The following is a 19,571-nucleotide window of genomic DNA, read 5'->3' on the forward strand; positions in this document are numbered from 1 at the left end:
TAAATTTGGTTTTCTTCCATAATAGTAATGTTTAATTTGCTTGTTTTCAGTTTGTCGCCATTTCTAGGAGATTTGCATACCTTTTAGAAAGACATAGTTATTTTTTTTTTTACATTTTTTGACAAAAAAAAGAATGCAGTTTGAATTGTAGAACATTCATTCATTTGAGAAGTATATGAAACACATAAGGTGTAAACCTACTATTTCCCAGGCAAAGTAAAAACCCTGAACAAAAAAAAAACAACAAAATTAATACTAAAAACCCTAAAATGGTGACAATTAATTACAGACAAAAACAAACTTCTGATTTTCACAATTTTCAAACACTGATAATCTAAAATAAGAAAACAGCTTATGCAAGCTTGTTATTCTATACATCAAAGTGTTTTAAGTTTAATTTTCCTCTTAGGTTTATATTGTATCATCTTCATATGATAAATTGAACAAAATGGTCACACACAATTTTATCACTGAGACATTAAAGATCAGCTCTTTTAACATAATAAATCAAATCTTTTCATTTCAAAATTGACTAAATCTTACATCTATTACACAATATCATAAAAAACAAATTTCAACTTTGAACTTTAATCATAAACTTACATATGAAAATTCTAAATTTATGTCTTAATTAAATGCATGATTTACATTGAAACAAAAAAATGGTTTTATGGCATTGTTTGATTTAAAATTAACTCTATAAACAAATATTTACCCAGAATAGCATCAGCTTCTAAATGAGTTATCTTGAAAGGGTTTGTATGCTATTAGTTTTAATACTACAAAATGAGAAACTCGTAGTATTTAAATATATTTTAATTCAAATTACAACCTTCAAAGATAGAGGACATTGCACAGAAGACTGATTTTAACTTGAAAATTAATCTTCTCATTCAATTTAAATGTAAAAACCTAAAAACATGAAACAAAATCTGTTAAACATCACAGCAAACTAATACTTACAATAAATAAAAACACACTTTCCTAAAAACTACAATTTAATCAACACTACACAAAATCAGAATAAATTTAGAGGACTCACCCGGTTAGAAAATGCCAGTTCCATGGACTCAGCTGACAGCTTACAAAGGGCATCAATTAAGTGATGGAGTGCTACGTCATCTAGATACCTAGAAATACACACATGTAGTTGTAAGTGAAGGTAGTAACTGTAACACATGCTTGTTTGTCTAACAGCAACTAAAATGGATAGACTATTCTTGCCTATATGAATCTGTCAAATTAAGATACAAGAAATAGTGCATCCTTTCCAACAGTAACCTTGAATGCTTATAACTTCAAATGGAATCAGAATTGTAATGCAAGCTATATATTTATTGTCTCATTCTAGAATTTATAACTATTGCTTTACTTTTTCTTTATTTTGTTGGGATAACAAAAATCAAGTTTTCAACCTATTCTTAGTCAGATGTATTCAAATATGTTTGATTAAAGATTGAAATCAGCTATCTTTGGAATGACACAGTTTAATAAGGTTTAAAACTTACTGTGAGCTTTCAAACAATCTGGATAACATGGCTGATAGTACAGGAAGATCAGCCATTACAGCAGTGGTAATAACAGCATTACTACCTTCAGTAGTGTTCTGACTAGCTTTCAGTGTTCCTCCTGATGATGGTTTTAAACCAAGTATCCACACCAAGTGCTTTAAATTGAGGTGAACATAAAGTATAATGATACATCAAACTTGCTTCTAAAAAATCCTAGGATGAATGCATGGAGAAATTAAGAACCATTATTCTTGCAACCTTTTTATTTGAGCAGCCAAAACACATTGATAATGATTGCAATAAAAACTTGATATACAATTCAACTAGAAATGGTAAAAATGCACAACACAACCTTACATTTTCCAGTAGTTCTAAGTCTAATTTATAATAAGTTTTTATGTCAAGTTTGTTCATTGTTATTTTATATTTATATTTACAATACATAACGAGCGGAAGGATCTACGAAGAAATCAGACCATAGGACCCATGCAGCAACATCTTGGATATTTACGACAGATCATTTTTTTATGGATGCTTACACAACCGTAAGTGTGAGTTACCTTATGAATCTAAGTTTTTTGTTTACTTTCAGTTCTATTTGGACCATGGATGTCTGGCTTAAATGCAATGTTGTAACTTTCATGTCAATTATAAACCTTTCCACATTTTACAGTCAACACATCAGAATCCTACTCAACAGTTATAAATTTAGTCCCAAATTTTCGACTTATAGGCAAGTATAAATAGTAAGCTTACCTGCAATGTGGTCAATACCAAATGCCATGCTGTACCCAAGATACCACCATGACAATGTGCTACTGCCAGCAAAGATCTCATACACTGAATATTCTTTGCTGTCAACTAAAATAAAGGAAAATTAAGACATATTTTAGAAGTAGACCACTTAAATTTTATAGAGGTAAACAAAACAGTGAAATACAAATCAGAATAATCAATAAGTGAACAATAGTCACGTTCCAAAGTCAAAAAACAACTACATATAAATAAAACATTAAAAAAATTAAAGAATAAGGGCCAAAATTTTCGGCCTTATGCCCTTCATCCGGGGCAAAAAGTATTGAAAAGAAATACAATTCACCCAGACATTAAGGATGTTCACAGGTCATGTTCAGCCATTTTTGTAAGATTATCTGACTTCTTGGGTTTTATCTATTTCATAGCATTAATACTTTTTGCCCAGTGACCCCCACTTTTTCTTTCATAATTTCATTAAACACACCTTAAAATGTCATTTGGGAAGATATTATGAAATCCTTTTATATCTTCAGTGTTTTAATGAATAAAACATACCAAGACAAAATGTATGAAAAATTTAGAATTATTCTTTTCCTGCCTTTATTTCAAATGCTTATATCTCAAAAAGGAGCATCATTTTTTTTCTTCTTATGTTGTTCTAGCCTGAAAGATCTAAAAAGATTTCCCATAGAGCAGCAAACAAACTTAACATGTCAAAATTAAAGATTTTAAAAATACTAGTCTACACTTTGCATAATTCTACTTGTATGACATTCTACAAAGGCCCTACACTTTAACATAGAATTTGACACATGAGAATAAAGTATACATACACAAGAGCAAATACACAAAAATCACCAAAATAAAGATAATGTCATGAAATATAATGCTTATTAATGACCTTGAGTAAAGTTAAAACTCTCTTGTATTCTACACCACATTTCCACCATTGACGTTTAGTTCAATGTTTTCTTGAGGAGCATTCTAAAATTCAAATTTTAAAATCGTAATGTGTCTTATACTGAATAACTGTGTGAGATTTAATACCAACCAACTGATTAATATACAATCCAACAGAACACAATGTCACCTACCATGACTGGTCCCTGATGAGCACCAACAGGCAGGGAAGCAGTAGGTAGCGGAGAGCCAACAGCTACAACCTGGCTTCTCTCTACAGCTTCAGCACCTAAAGCCTGTAAATCTTGACTAGAATTTCTCAAGTGGCCTACAACAATCACAACCAATAATTTTAAATATAATGTAAATTAACAATAGACTTACTCGTTCCATTTGCAAGACTTTTCTAGTTGAATTACATTTTTGATTATATTACTTATATAATTTTACTTTAATTCCCATAATTAATAATTTTCCAGCTTCATGATTTGTCAAGTTGCTATAACAAGTAACATTATCATGAAAGTGAACAGCAATACCCATCTTGTGGCTGATCATAATACTACAGCATCTATATTTTTGGGGATGTAATGTGTACAGAGGATTAATTACATTAAAAAGTAAAAATCAGATCTTTTTTTTTTTGTTTTGTCAATGGATTGTAATTACCTTGTACACGCGTTGAATGCAATTTATATGAATATATTAACTGTCAAACTTGACCCAATTTACTTACAAATTTTGCATAAAAATCCTTAAGATTTTTATTTAGTTTGTGACTAATCATGGCCAAATTTATTATAGGTTGAAAATAACATACAAATGTACATGTCATTGTATTTTGAAAAAAAAAATCTATTTTTTCTCAAAAACAGTAATAAAGAGTACTCATAGGACAAATTTGAATTTATATCACATTATTGGCCCTTCTTATTGACCATATATTATTTCTGCAAAGATCAGCAACAGCTGAAAATGATTCCATTTAACTAATAAATACTAACAACTATAGCTTGTAAGTTACCTTTTTGAGCAGATTGAGCTATAGCCTGTGAGTTGAGTATGGTCAGTGTGTAATGGGGCGGTAAGGAAGCTTTACACAATGCTGTAATAAAGGCATCTCTTGGTGTATTCATATCTAGCTGTCCACAGAGGTTAGCATATGTCTGTAAACCCTTCAATACAGCTTCAGTGGCACTCTCATCAGTACTGAAATATACAACAATGTTAGACAAGTAATTTTAAAAGTTTTACTGTGAATTTCCAGGACAAATGACATCTTAAAGTTGCATACCATAGCAAAGCTTGGAAAATAAGGCTTTCAAAATCATTATGCTAATGGTATTATGATCATAGAAATTCTTCACAAAATTTACTTGAATAAATAATACAGAAAATCCACATTTTTACCTCTTCTGCTAACTTACAGCATGGAGGGAAATTACTCACACATGTAAACAATATTCATACACTTTTGTAGTAAATTACAAATATGATTTTAAAGTACACATTCTCAGCTTTATTTTGACTATATTTGATCAGAATACACACAAATAATGCACTAACAATGCATATTTCTAGGTTCAGTGTGTTTTTGGTACTTCATAGGGGGTGGCCATTTGACCTGGAAGTGGTTAGTAAGACCTTACCATGCCGGAACCTTATATATATACGATCTGGGGCAGTTTTCAAATTTTTGGGTTCTGGCAATTTTATTATTAGCTTTGGAAACCACAATTTAATTTCATATGCAAGCAGAGTGAATGTGCTTTAAAAAGGGGCTATCTCATACAGTTTTATCAAAAATAGGGACTTGACAACTGAACAAGAGGTCACGAGTTAAGGTGGCCACAAAAAGTTTATTTCAGGGGTAGGGCTCAATTCTCAGCCTCTAACAACAGCAGAAATGATCGATAGTGCTTCATTTCACCTGATTTCTATAGAATAATTATGTCTCTCAAAACTTCCACAATGTCGACCCAAAATACTAACCACTTCCAGTTTTAGGTCAATCTGAGGCCAAAAATAGCAAAACAAACTCATTTTTTTCTCATGAGTGACCCCTCTGGGAACCCCTGACCTTTCAATTACGATTGTAATGAACTATTTTTGGCTTAAATGACCATCAGAGGGAATAAGTTTTAGAAAATTGCACTTTGGACACACAGTCTTACCCCTTGTGAAACCCAAATACAGTATAAAATCAAACCATCCATTGAAAGTCAAAATAATAGCAATGAAATTCTGACATATGGACAAACCAGGAGATTCCAATAGGCATTAGAGGTATAAAATGCAAATGTACTGATGAAATAAAATTGTGGTTTGCATTGAACAACTGTATGATGAAAAAGTAAGGCAGACAACATTAAGATTTTTCCATCTCAGGTGAAATAAGAATTACCACTCTAAAGACTCTAGTATATATTTACCTAGCATCCAATAATAGGGATAAAGCAGCCATCATACCACACCAGGAAGAATTTATTAACTCTTCTTGTAATTGTTTCTCTTCATCTATAACAAGCATATACAATTACTTTGTTATCATTTAACTTACATGGAAAATGACATTTTATATATTTTTGTTATTACAAGTTGCCTCTGTTCCTCTGCATTTAAATTTTATTTCCTATACTCATACAACTGAAATCTTCCATGAAATTTGCATATAGAATAAATTAGTTTTTTGTTCTATTCAGGTGTTTTACCTGTAATTTGTTTCTGTGCCCTGTCTTTGTTCTGTTCAGGTGTTTTACCTGTAATTTGTTTCTGTGTCCTGTCTTTGTTCTGTTCTGGAGTTTTACCTGTAATTTGTTTCTGTGCCCTGTCTTTGTTCTGTTCTGGAGTTTTAACTGTAATTTGTTTCTGTGCCCTGTCTTTGTTCTGTTTAGGTGTTTCAATTGTAATTTGTTTCTGTGCCCTGTCTTTGTTCTGTTCTGGAGTTTTACCTGTAATTTGTTTCTGTGTCCTGTCTTTGTTCTGTTTAGGTGTTTCAATTGTAATTTGTTTCTGTGCCCTGTCTTTGTTCTGTTCTGGAGTTTTACCTGTAATTTGTTTCTGTGTCCTGTCTTTGTTCTGTTCTGGAGTTTTACCTGTAATTTGTTTCTGTGCCCTGTCTTTGTTCTGTTCTGGAGTTTTACCTGTAATTTGTTTCCATGTCCTGTCTTTGTTCTGTTCTGGAGTTTTACCTGTAATTTGTTTCTGTGCCCTGTCTTTGTTCTGTTCTGGAGTTTTACCTGTAATTTGTTTCTGTGTCCTGTCTTTGTTCTGTTCTGGAGTTTTACCTGTAATTTGTTTCTGTGCCCTGTCTTTGTTCTGTTCTGGAGTTTTAACTGTAATTTGTTTCTGTGCCCTGTCTTTGTTCTGTTCTGGAGTTTTAACTGTAATTTGTTTCTGTGCCCTGTCTTTGTTCTGTTTAGGTGTTTTAACTGTAATTTGTTTCTGTGCCCTGTCTTTGTTCTGTTCAGGTGTTTTACTTGTAATTTGTTTCTGTGCCCTGTCTTTGTTCTGTTCTGGAGTTTTAACTGTAATTTGTTTCTGTGCCCTGTCTTTGTTCTGTTCTGGAGTTTTAACTGTAATTTGTTTCTGTGCCCTGTCTTTGTTCTGTTCTGGAGTTTTACCTGTAATTTGTTTCCATGTCCTGTCTTTGTTCTGTTCTGGAGTTTTACCTGTAATTTGTTTCTGTGCCCTGTCTTTGTTCTGTTCTGGAGTTTTACCTGTAATTTGTTTCTGTGTCCTGTCTTTGTTCTGTTCTGGAGTTTTACCTGTAATTTGTTTCTGTGCCCTGTCTTTGTTCTGTTCAGGTGTTTTACCTGTAATTTGTTTCTGTGTCCTGTCTTTGTTGTGTTCTGGAGTTTTACCTGTAATTTGTTTTTGTGCCCTGTCTTTGTTCTGTTCAGGTGTTTTACCTATATTTTGTTTCTGTGCCCTGTCTTTGTTCTGTTCAGGTGTTTTACCTGTAATTTGTTTCTGTGTCCTGTCTTTGTTCTGTTCAGGTGTTTTACCTGTAATTTGTTTCTGTGTCCTGTCTTTCTTCTGTTCAAGTGTTTTACCTGTAATTTGTTTCTGTGCCCTGTCTTTGTTCTGTTCAGGAGTTTTAACTGTAATTTGTTTCTGTGCCCTGTCTTTGTTCTGTCTAGGTGTTTTACCTGTAATTTGTTTCTGTGCCCTGTCTTTGTTCTGTTCTGGAGTTTTACCTGTAAGTTGTTAGTGTGCCCTGTCTTTTCTGTTCAAGTGTTTTACCTGTAATTTGTTTCTGTGCCCTGTCTTTGTTCTGTTCAGGAGTTTTATCTTTAGAATCTCCCTCTATAATGTACTGTACACTTCTATCGATTTCTAACAAACTGTAGAATGCTAAGGACAAACCATATCCATCCTGTAGTGAGGGAGGATCAACTCTATCTAGTAACTCTAACCTAAAGAAATAACAATACTATTAACATGCATGGATCTTTGTCACCATCACATATTTGTCAGCACTTATCATCAATATGTATAATCACTAAGCAAGATATAAACAACTACAAACAACGTATATTACAAATTACCTACAGCATGCACTTACTAAAGCAAATTGTTCAGTATAATGGGTAAAAATTTGTATTCAATATTTGTCAAATTAGTCCATAACTAGATACAAATATACATTAAAAATGTAGGAAGCATTTGTCAAATTTCTTCATAATATAAGGTGCTCATCTTCAGTATGTATATAAACACTTCGTAATGTTTGAATAATGCTGTTAGCATTACAGGTTACAAAGTAGATACTGTCCACAACATAATGTGACAAAATATTGCTAATTTGACATGCTTAAAATGTAAAAAAATTAAACCAACATCTGTTTTTTTTCTAATTTATATGCTTATGTGTCACTTACAAGAAAGACTTGGTTTGTCCTTGAGGCATGTTCATGGCCATTGGTACCCATATACCCCTGTACATAAATGCAGGCTGAGGTGTGACTCCTCCTCCAATGGGCATACCTCCTACTAATGCTGGAGGTTGTCCTTGTGTATCTGGGGCTTTATTACCTAAAAACATATCATTGCAAAGGAATGGATCAAGTCACAGCACATGATATGAATCTATTATCTTTCTTTAACAAAGTACTTAAAAAAAGACTTGGGTTTTATACATCTAGAAAACGATAAATGAAGCTTTTTAGCAAGCCAGTCAGTTACCACGGTTTAAAATCACAATCTTTTGTCTGACAATCTCAATACTAAAAACATAATTTTGATACTTCTTTTTATCTTTTGAAAGATTAATGTCACTTTTGTACCTTTAAAACAAAAATACTGTAAGAGTTATTTGCTTACCCCCTTGTGAACTCTGGTTAGTTGATGTATTCATAAACTGTGACTGTATGTATGACCCTAAACCATTTACAATGTCTCTGAAAATCTTTGTGGAATGTTGCTTCATGTCATAACTCTCACAAAATGACCTGCAAAATTCAGATATTTTTAACTTAATCCATTTATGTACTTAAATATGAAAATGTTGGAAGTTCATAACATAAATAAAACTACCGATTACCTAAAATAGTTTCCATTTATGATATCGGAACTCCATATCTGATAACCCTCCCACATAAATAATCATAGCATTACAACTATGACATCCCTAAAATTTGATTTTGTTAGCGTTATATCTTACTTGATTAATTCTGGCTGGACACTGAGTCTATGTAAAACTTCAAGTGCTAAACATCTTTGCCATCCTGGTTTCTCAGGATCTAAAAACTTCACCAGCAGTGAAAGAAATATTTCACATTCTGTTGTCTAAAACATTAAAAAAGACAGTGCATTACTGTGACATACACTCATGCAACACTTCAAATAAAATAATTTAATGCTTAAAAATAGTTGTATAAGTAATTTATTGGCGACTTCATTGCTTTTCTATTGTTATTATCGTCTGATTATTGCTAAAATACTAATAAATATCAGCTATTTTCAATGACAACATTTTGTCAAATCAACTGTAATGGTTCTGATGAACAGAATAACGTTAGTTTTAATGTCTGTGCAATACATTATATCTCACCCCTATCAGGCTCACAGTTTTTTGTTTAAACATTCTATATATATATCAGTTATAGTTATTCAACATACAATCCTCGGTGCTTATTCAAACACACTACATGACTGTAGATACTTACAAGTAAGGTGTAATAATGTTTGATGAGCGACGAAACAATCCTTAATAATCTCATTACAATGGGGAAGAATGGCTTTTCTACAAGTGCTGGGGAAGGAGGGGCAGGTAACCCCTGTCTGTACTTCAGACTTGGGGAGAACAATTTGATCACCAATGGGCATACCCGTTCCTTTAGCAGGAAGCTGAACTCTGAATGCTACAAAGAGAATGAACTCTTAAAGATTTATATCATTAGCAATGAGTATACTGATTGTACATTGATAAAGATAAATATTTAGGTAGATAGATTTACACAAAAATCCATATTAATGTTCAGAGAAACTTTTCTAGTTTGTGCAATTTTTAATTAATGGCATTAATATGGCTAATTAAGGTTTCATTGTAAAATAGTTTGTTTGCTGGCATTTAAAGGCACTATCTGAACCAGAAAATGCTTGAAAGTAAAGACCAAATAAAAAATCATAGATATCTTAATTTGATAAAATACAACAAAATAAAAACTTAATCTTTAAATTTGTAAAGTATGTGGTTTCAAAATGGTGGCACAATACAATTACCTACATATGGTGAATAGCAATCCTACAAAATTTAAACAAAATCAATACAGCAGTTTCCAAGGAGTTGAGTCCACAAAGAGATCTTATATTGTAACATGTACACATAAGTCCCTTAACTCCTGTAAAATTTGTAAAAATGGAGGCACAATATGACAAACAACAACATATGGCAACTTATTGAACAAAATCAATAGAGTGGTTTCCTACTAGTTGCATCCACAAAATCAAATGTGACAGATGCACACATAGAGGTCATCGGAATTTCTATGTCCTCTTTCCCCTTGCAGCCGGGACCAAAAAAAAACATTTCAAAATATATACATCTAAACATCTTCCATTAATCTGCAGACTTTTACAACATACTTTATGAAAAATTTCAGGGAAACTAGTAAGAACAGCCTCTAGTAACTCCAAACCAAATGTCCTTGTCATTTCAGTCATGCCAACTAACCAAAATGGCTGATCAGCATTAACTAATTGACAGAGATCCTGAAAGAAAAAACAAACACAATGTAGTTGCATTATACAACTGCTTTCATGCCATTCAATTTGTCCCTAATGCCATGTCATAAATGAAGAAAAAATACTTGTTAGGCCTTTATTTTAAATAAGTTGGCTTATGGATCTGGCAACCTGATCCTTGTCAAAAGTGGAATAAAATTAAAATTTCAACCATATTTTTCCTTGTATAAATAAAAAAAGTCTAATGTGTTCCAAAAATCAATTTGTCAGTCTTTAAATTACTTGTCTTAAATGGATTTTGATGAAACCATTCCAGTGACGTAGATTGTAAAAGGCAGATTCATTTCACTCCCCATACATTTAATTCCACAAGAAATGAGAGCAAAAAGACTTCATTTATCTTCAAATTATTCTATTGATACTTTTGTTTTGTTTTCAGCCTTTTTTTCACAAAGGGGCTGTGTCAGAATTAGAAAAAAAACAGGGGTAAGGTTTAACTTTAAGCAGGTTGGAAAGGAACAAATCCTTAAATAAATTATTATACATGAATTGGGTGATGCTTCCAATCAAGGTAACAGTAGAAAGTGTGTTCATTGTTAGAGGCATAAATGAATATAATTGACCTGATATTGTCATGACCTTTCGTCACAAGATCTGTCAAACGATAGAATTTAATCTTTGTTAGATTCTGAAGAAATTGGACATCATAAAGAAATAATCCTGTTCCACGTGATTGAGTTGTGCTAAAATAACTTTCTTTTTTTATGAGCAACTCAGCGGGTGTTTCTAGAAAAGCAGAGGACGCTTACCCTACCGGTGCACCTGGTCCATGCTCCCAGTTTTTAGTGGAGTCCAAGTTGCTCATTTACTTTTGTTACTTTGTATGTATGATTTTAGTTACTTTATGTTCTTTGTTGTGTATGTCTGTTTTCCATGTCTGGTCTTTGTCCCTGGATTACATTCTTTTGATTACCGCTATAACCTTGGTTCCCTTGATTACTCCTTCTATTCACAGATTTTTAAATAAACCTCATATACTAAAATTGACAGGAATATATCCTGCTATAGAGGTTTAAATTTATCCCTCTACTGAAAATAGCCTCCCAATTTAGGTATAATACAATACACCATTTTATTGTTAATTTCCAACCTGTTAAAATACACAAAAATTAGGCAAAAAACGTAAGAACTTTTATATGTACGTTAAAAACACCCTTCAAAAGCTTGGTTTATAATTCTGTAACAACCCTAAACCACTTGTATATTAAACTTTTAAAAGAAATATACCAGATGCTGTCGATACAAATGTTGTGGTGGTGAATTCACAGACAATCTCATTACCAGTCCCCACAGAAACTTGAAACCAAATGATCAATAGAAAGAGTAGAATATAAAGAGGTACCTCCCACCAATAAGAACATTTCGCACAGCAACCCGAAACCATTTGTATCAACATCAGATTAAAAAAATGCCTCAGCAAACCTCATGATTATCTGGACTAAGACTGACCAAAATAATGAATGTCAGAACATGCAATCCAATGAATTTGACATTTATATTCTGCATACTAATAATTCTAAGAAAAAATGGTATATCCAAGTGTCAAAAAAAGCAGAATCTGTGGATGAAGAACAAAACCAGGAATACGAAAATGAAGGTATCAAAGGACAATCACTACATTTTAACATCGAAAATGTAAGTACACACAGAAACGAGCAGCACCAACCCCTTTAATATGATAAAAAGTATTTATATCTTAAATCAAATATTCTAACAAAATAGTGTAGATGTGTAACATTACAGTTTTCTATTTCCTTTCACTAAAAACCTACAGAGCAATTTATTATATATAAATGGCACTCAGTAAAATTAATTATTAACAAAAGTAAATGTCAGTTTCTTTGTTTTTTTCACCTCCTCTTGCCCAAAATTTGAAGACCTGCTGTCCATAAACAAACTTATAAAAAAAAACCTTACTGCTCACTACCATAGTAAACCTTTAAATAATTCATTTATACTAGAGTGAGCAAATGCATTCAATTTAATTGTATTATCTCCCTTTGAAAGACATTCCATTAGTTGCCTTACATTTAAGCTCTTGGAAATGGGGTTATGTTTTATACAAATATGTGCATGTGTGAAAGTAAAGAAATAGGAGACTGCTATTATAGTGTCCATGATGATGAAATGCAAAAATGAATATACACAATTCAAAATGGATTTTGTCAATCCCACTTTTCACAAATGGTTCTACATCAGCACTCTACATGATGAAACAAAAGAACAGGTATGTCTACTTTTAAAATGAAGTCCTTGAGTTCAGTCACAGCCTCACGAAATCAAACATGGACATGTGAATTTAACAAAATCTAATTTATACAAGTCAGTCATACATCAAAAGAAACATCTTAAAAGTTGAGGTTGTGTGCAGTTGCCAACTTGAGCATATAGAAAGATTTGGCCACTGGTGCTAGCAATGATGATGAAGTCATTCAAATGAGTAATACAATATTATAAGTACCTGGAACAAAAGATAAGCATCTCCTGCACATGGCTGTAGAGAGTGAGGAGGTGTCTTACTACCCGTCTTCAATTCCTCAAACTTAACAGGTTCCATTGGTGCTGTAAAAGTATACATAACAATTAGGAAAATTTGTCAAACAAATCAATAAACACAAGTGTTTTATTAAAATTTTGAATCTGACAATTCAAACCTTTTCTACCAGTTCAAGTATTTTTATGACTCTTTTAATGTAAATGACTTTTAAAATTTTTTTTAAAAAGTCTTTTTCTTTTTTTTTTGTTTTGGAATATTTGCTTCAATTACCTTTCTTGCCTGGTGCATTCAGATTGCTATCACAAGGTTATTTTATATTGCTAAGGTGGTTTTGATCAAATATAAAAACTGTTTCTAGTAGATATATGTTAATGCAAGAGGTCCTATCTACCAAGATTTGCACAAAAAACTCTCATTATTGCATGGCAAACTTGACAATCTACCAAAGTAATTTCAAAGAATACTGTATTTTGGTGTGTATTATGTGCACATTTTTACATAGAAATTATTTTTAGAACATGGGGGCGTATTATACATCAATACATAAGAATTGGCCACGAAATTAAATATTTTGGTACGTGAAAAAACATTTTGTAATGTAAACAAACAAACCGGAAGTGAAATGTTACTGAAAGAAATTTTATCTAATCATCAAATACATCTTTAAGTATTAAATTTTTAGTGATATTTTCTTCAAATCATGTTCAAATGACTTAATAACATGTTTCAAACACAGGTTGTACAATATTTCCTTCATGGTTAGAAATTAATATGAAACAACTAAAAACCAAATGTAGCTACAAATATTTACATGATGTTTTAGTCTGCATAGAAGTTTCTTTCCTTCACATTTTCATAGGAAATACAGCATCAAAGTAAATAAATTGACCAATCAAGTGCAAAATATTGATTTTTTTGTCTTACAAAATTTTACTGCAACCTAAGTCTAAAAACTTTTTTCACATGTTTAGACGCAATACATAAATGTGCAATATACACACCAAATTATGGTACCTGATTTCATCACCAAATCAAGGCAATGATGCCTAACTGATTTTCACGGTCTTATGACTTGACACTGTCCCCAGACAGGATTCTTACCTTGTGACTTCACACTGTACCAAGACAGGATCCCTACCCTGGGACTTGACACTGTCATCGGGGCAGGATAGAGTTGTGTGTAAGATTCCTTTATTATATTGATAGCAGTGTTTTATCATCTGCTTCCAGTGTAATAAGTTTTGATAATTCACACTGTGAAATAAATTTGGTAATTTAAATCTTGGACTTTATCCCTCCAAAACTTCACAACTTAGATATCAATCCGCCAATAACAGAATTTAAAATTCATGTTGAAAAAAACTATGAATTATGGAGAAAATCTAAATGACAAATAGGATAATCAATTGGTGATTATGAATAACCATAATATAATCACTCGTGCGAATAACGCTTGAGGATTTACCTAGTGCGTGAAACAAGTTCCGCACACTCGTTAAATTTAGGCATTCTTCGACACTCGTGATAATATTTTGGTTATTCACTCTTTCCAATTAATTATCCTATCAATCTTGTGACTTCACACTGTCTCCAGACAGAATAGTGTTCACTGTAAGTAATTCTTACCTTGTGACTTGACACTGTCTTCAGACAAAACTCTTTCAAATACAATACTGACAAGCTGTTTTATTGTAGCAGCAGCAGTGTTGATTGTTGTGGAATCTTTTGTAAAGTGGAGACGAAAACACAACACTAAAGCCTGAAAAAAAAAACAACAAATTTTAGAGATAGAAATCAGAGTATGTGTGTGTGTATTATTTTTTTTCAATATTTCATTCAACAAAATATCTTCTGTCTGTGCACCTGGTCCATATCCCCTGCTCTTAGTGGAGTCCCCAGAACATAGATTTCCCTATTCCTAGTTCTAATCACATGGTGTCATTGCTTTTCCTATCATCTTTTATCTACTTTTACTTGAAGAAATAGTCAGTGTTCTCCCCAGACCCTTAAAGTGCTGAATTTTACAGCACTGTATTATCTTGCTACCAGCCCTGTGCTGCAAAGTTTAATATGAGGATTAAAAATCAACTACAACAGGAAATGTGTGTGCCCTGATGTCATTTACGGCATCCTACATGATAATTAGCTCTTGAAACTGATAGCAGTAAGCACGATATAGTCTGTTGGTCAACACATGACCGCATAGGTGTCTGAAGCCAATTACTGACAAGATTCTTTATCAGTCATCCCATATGGCCACAAATTAATTTTAAGGATGGTGTCAACCAGATACAAATATCCTATACTGAACCAATCAAAACAGACTATGGTCAAAGATAACTCAACCCTGGCCAAAAGCATGTGGCTATTTATAAATGCAAAGTTGAATGTTGCACAATCTCAAAATGTTTTCAACATTAAGAAGCTGATTTACCTTATAAAATTCCCAAACAATATTTATTCCATCAGATACTTCCTAAACACTTTGAAAAAAAAAAGCAAATGGCTTTTTTTGTTTACATTGCCATGTTGTTGTGTATCAAGAGGACATGGTTTTTTGGTGGGAAAATCAATTAAGAAATAGACCGTAAAATCGTCTAAAATTAGTACCACAGGTGTGATGAACAAAAAAATGGACTTATATTTTTTGTATGTCACAATATGGGGTTTCTGTGTTGAGTAAACTTCATTCTAAAATAATAACAATCACAAATCTAAAAATAGTACCACAGGTGTGATGAACAAAAAAAAATATGGACTTACATTTTTTGTAAGTCATGATATGGCGTTTCTGTCATAAATAAAATTTATTTTAAGATATAATTAAAAAAAAAAAATAAAAAACAAAAACAAAACAAAAACAAAAACAAAACAAAAACAAAACAAAACAAGAATCCAGTTTTTTCTGGTAATTATGTTACCTCCACACTACTGACTTCTTGAAAAATTTTGGCAACATGAACTTTAAGACCAGAGAAGTCTATTACATCTGTATATGATTATATAGTTCTACATTAGTAAATATATTGAAAGCTACAAAGAATTTAACAGAGAATACTCTTAATCAAATGAATATCACATTTAAATGAGCCATTGAGGCCCAAAAACAAATGAAAAATTGTACTTTCCAATGAGTCCGTTGTCACCAAAATTTTAAGGTAAAACATCAATGAAGAACCCTGGGTGTGTAAGAATTAGAGGAAATGTTTATGAAGAATTACTTATCATAATTTGATAGAATATCTTTTTAATTTTTGTGTTTAATATAAAAAGGAAAAATATTTACCTATGAATAATTCATATCAACTTAAACAGCAATGTACATTTGAATACACAGATCTATTTTTAAATAATAAATTAAATACTAAGTGGCACATTTCAACTTGGGACCTATTAAGGTGTGCAGTCTTCATAACTAATTTTACAGTTCAAAGGCCAAAAATACATTTTCACAAATTTTTATATAGTGACTGTTGGCCAGTAATAGTTAATTTTACAGGTCCACCTCCATTTTGACAAGCCTTGGGCCTTGGACTACTGCTTAATCATGAAGACTAAGTAGTCCACGATGTGTGGGATGCGCACTAAATACAGCACTATCCAAAAATCTGGGAGAGCACACTGATAGGTATAAGCTTGAGTATCTGAAGTTACAGCAGACTGATGTGAATGTTAAAATTAAACCTTAGCTAATGAATCATGTTGGACAACGGAATTGGTAGTAATCAGTATAATGGCTGTCTGTAAAACTCTGAGCTCTTCTTGTCCGGCCTCCATCAGATTCCATAACATACTAATGATACTGTCAGCAGCAGTCTATAAATAAAATATATATTCATCAATGATTTTGTCCTAAAACCTCAATAATAAATTTATTGGTGATATCTGAGTAAATTAATAAGCTCTCTAGCATAAACTAACGCTCTAAAATACGTCTACCAGGTTCTTCTATCCAAAAATATGACGACCACACTTTCTTCTAGTAAATATCAAGATAATCACACCTGCTTTAAACTACTGAACTTTTGTTTTAATTTAAGTACATTTGTATGTTTAGACTTATAAAGATTAAAATACTGTCAGCAGAACGAGATTGGCTTAGACATGTTTTTATTGTTGTTTTCCCTTTGAAACTGATGTCTAAGACATAATTCTAACATCACTTCAGAAATGACAAAATGAATTCTAGTTGCAATGAAAATCTATATGATACTATGTACAATAATAATAGGATTATTAATAGGAAAGAGTGATACAAACCATTGAAATAGCTTCATGTGAGATAAGCCTCTGAACACCTCCTAAACAAAGCTGCATAATCTTTGGAATCTTAGTATCACATCCTAACACAAATGGCTGCACAATCTCACCACTTGCTGGTATCAAGCCTTAGAGAGAAAAAAAATATAAAATTCAGCTCATATTTGATTTTTAGATCTTTGTTTGATTTTTATGTTTGAGTATACTTAAAAGCAATTTTGATTTTCAATTCACAAAAAATTCAAATTAAGCGGATATAAACATTCTGGTTTTTTTTCTTTGATAAAAACCTTTGCATTTTATGAATAGCACCACAAAATTTTAGGTAAAGGAAATAGCTTGCAAAACAACAGAAAAATATGTTTTTATCACTTTTTTTTCCCTCGAAAGTTTAGTGTATAATGTGCACAATCAAAAGGAATAACAATGACCATCAATAAAGACCAACAAAATAACTTAAATTGACCAACCAGTTTTCCAGAGCCTTGTTTATTAATTTTTCTTTTCAAATTGTAAAATTCTTACCAGCAATAATTTCTTCATTTTTAGCAGTTATAGTCCTTAGTTTTAATTGAGTTCTTTCTGCTAACTGGAATGGATAAAACAAAAACATTTATATACATATAAGGCCAACTAATGTACAAACTGTAATTTGCTGTATACATTTGTAATATACAATGTAAATTTTAAATAAAACTATGAAAACCAAAGCTGACTTAATATTTAATGATGAAGCATAAGAAATGATTATACACATGATGCATTATTTTATATACCTGAAATAGGAAAAAAACAAAAAAAGTAGTATATTTACAGCACACAGATAACACTAAGAAGACTTTTAAAAGTATTTGAATGATGCATGCCACACACAAGTCAGACAATTCAATTTCTCTCTCATGTCTCATCCCTTCTCCACATCAGATTAATTCTCCCTACTAATCCAAAGTGTCACATCTTGCACCTGTACCCACCTCCCCATATCTGCTGAAGTAAGGTAATACTAGACCTTAGTGTTACTGGCATACATGTATCTTCCTGCATATAAGGGGCCTGGTCCAAGGACGGAAAGGATGCAATAAGTTAATGGCTTACTCCTTCCCATATTCCTGATCCCTAACTGTTTAAATTGAATCTTTTGCGCCTATTCTAACAAAAACTTGCTGTCCTTACAACTTTATTCAAATTTCTATAATCAAGTAAAACAAAACAATTTCTATTTGTTCCTGCACCATTCAGTGAGCATCAAAATCTTTTTAAAAAGCCGATACATTTTTGAATGAATTTTTCCTATTAATAATAGGAAAAATTCATTCAAAAATAATAATTATTCTTTGGTATCAACCAAAAATACTGTTTCTCACAGATTTTTTCAAGAGACTCAAATACTGCCTACAAAAAATCCTTACTCCAGCTGATAACAATGTCAATAATGTATGTAATAATATTATGTTACCTCTTTAAGAGTTGGGTGCTTTTTCTTAGCTTCTGCAGACAGTGATCTCAGGTCCGTTTGCAGATTGTCAATCAACTTCTTAGCTATAGCAGGGTCTTTTCTTGGTGATGCCATTTTGTTCTTATAGTTTAATTTGTGTTATTTGTAATGTGACGTTTGAATCTCTAGACAGAACGGTTAAAACATTTGATATTTTTGGAAATGACAGCTACACTGACTGCACCAATATCGGAAATTCGTTTGCTGATTTCAGGTCCATCAAATTATAAAACTGCTTTTTTGTGATATTTCCATAACAGTTACAATGAAATTAACAAAATGTAAACAATAAGTGCAAATAATAATTGTGTCAAAGATTTTATCGGCTTATTTTAACAGGATGCAGAATTTAAACCATCTTTTTTCACAGCCGGATGTTGTGTGTCACAAAAATGGGAGGCAACTCCTGTCCGATTGTGACAGGTGCGTTCGAAAAATAAAACGTTGATTATAATTACACCATGATACCATATTCGGATATCGGAATTGCTACACTGCAATAACATTTTCTTTGTCATTATATTGGATACATATACACATTCTTTAAAATAACCAGAAACATTGCCGGTGGATAGAAATAAAGACAAGAAAAGACCAGAAGTCGCAATAGGGGTAATGCACGTTTTAATGTCTAGGAATGTTGTTAAAAATGTATATTTACATATTACACTTAAATGTGTATATTTACATGTTTCACGCCACATAAATTTCGGATTTCGGGTTATTTTAATATTAAATAATTCATCACATATGTTTCAGTTTTTTTTTTGTTTGCGGGGGGGGGGGGGGGTCCAGTGACCGAAAATATGAATGAGTTGAGAAATGACCAGAAATGGTAGAAATAAAGACAAGATACAATATGTGATAAAATAAACTTTTAAGTTCTACTCATTTTGTATTAAAT

General features: G+C 32.0%; 2 protein-coding genes across 6 annotated transcripts in view; both read right to left on the minus strand.

Moving 5' to 3' along the window:
• LOC148627294 (protein MON2 homolog) overlaps positions 1 to 19,050 on the minus strand; it is a 263,342-nt gene extending 244,292 nt beyond the window's left edge. For 4 of the 5 annotated variants that reach the window (XM_088571125.1, XM_088571108.1, XM_088571120.1 and 1 more), the window contains exons 1-19: positions 18,629 to 19,050; positions 17,698 to 17,761; positions 17,173 to 17,300; positions 16,597 to 16,728; positions 14,539 to 14,671; positions 12,877 to 12,977; positions 10,257 to 10,382; positions 9,338 to 9,532; positions 8,833 to 8,957; positions 8,493 to 8,620; positions 8,051 to 8,204; positions 7,413 to 7,585; positions 5,600 to 5,684; positions 4,192 to 4,376; positions 3,362 to 3,495; positions 2,268 to 2,372; positions 1,509 to 1,666; positions 1,043 to 1,130; positions 202 to 225 (exon numbers count right to left, since the gene is read on the minus strand). In XM_088571125.1, coding sequence (XP_088427251.1) covers positions 202 to 225; positions 1,043 to 1,130; positions 1,509 to 1,666; positions 2,268 to 2,372; positions 3,362 to 3,495; positions 4,192 to 4,376; positions 5,600 to 5,684; positions 7,413 to 7,585; positions 8,051 to 8,204; positions 8,493 to 8,620; positions 8,833 to 8,957; positions 9,338 to 9,532; positions 10,257 to 10,382; positions 12,877 to 12,977; positions 14,539 to 14,671; positions 16,597 to 16,728; positions 17,173 to 17,300; positions 17,698 to 17,761; positions 18,629 to 18,742 — 2,352 coding nt within the window. In that variant the 5' untranslated portion in view covers positions 18,743 to 19,050. The remainder of the gene's footprint in view (positions 1 to 201; positions 226 to 1,042; positions 1,131 to 1,508; positions 1,667 to 2,267; positions 2,373 to 3,361; positions 3,496 to 4,191; positions 4,377 to 5,599; positions 5,685 to 7,412; positions 7,586 to 8,050; positions 8,205 to 8,492; positions 8,621 to 8,832; positions 8,958 to 9,337; positions 9,533 to 10,256; positions 10,383 to 12,876; positions 12,978 to 14,538; positions 14,672 to 16,596; positions 16,729 to 17,172; positions 17,301 to 17,697; positions 17,762 to 18,628) is intronic. The other variant, XM_088571115.1, reaches the window with a different exon arrangement.
• On the minus strand, positions 5,862 to 7,265 carry LOC148627298 (uncharacterized; the record flags this gene model as incomplete). Its single annotated transcript, XM_088564610.1, has 1 exon — positions 5,862 to 7,265. A coding segment is annotated over one exon (1,404 nt), but the record flags the coding sequence as incomplete, so codon positions are not given.
• Positions 19,051 to 19,571: the final 521 nt, after the last annotated feature.

Source organism: Perna viridis, chromosome 1 (genome assembly GCF_037379345.1).
Source record: "Perna viridis isolate PV_CMFRI_1.1 ecotype Kerala chromosome 1, ASM3737934v1, whole genome shotgun sequence".
Taxonomy (NCBI): Eukaryota; Metazoa; Mollusca; class Bivalvia; order Mytilida; family Mytilidae; genus Perna; species Perna viridis.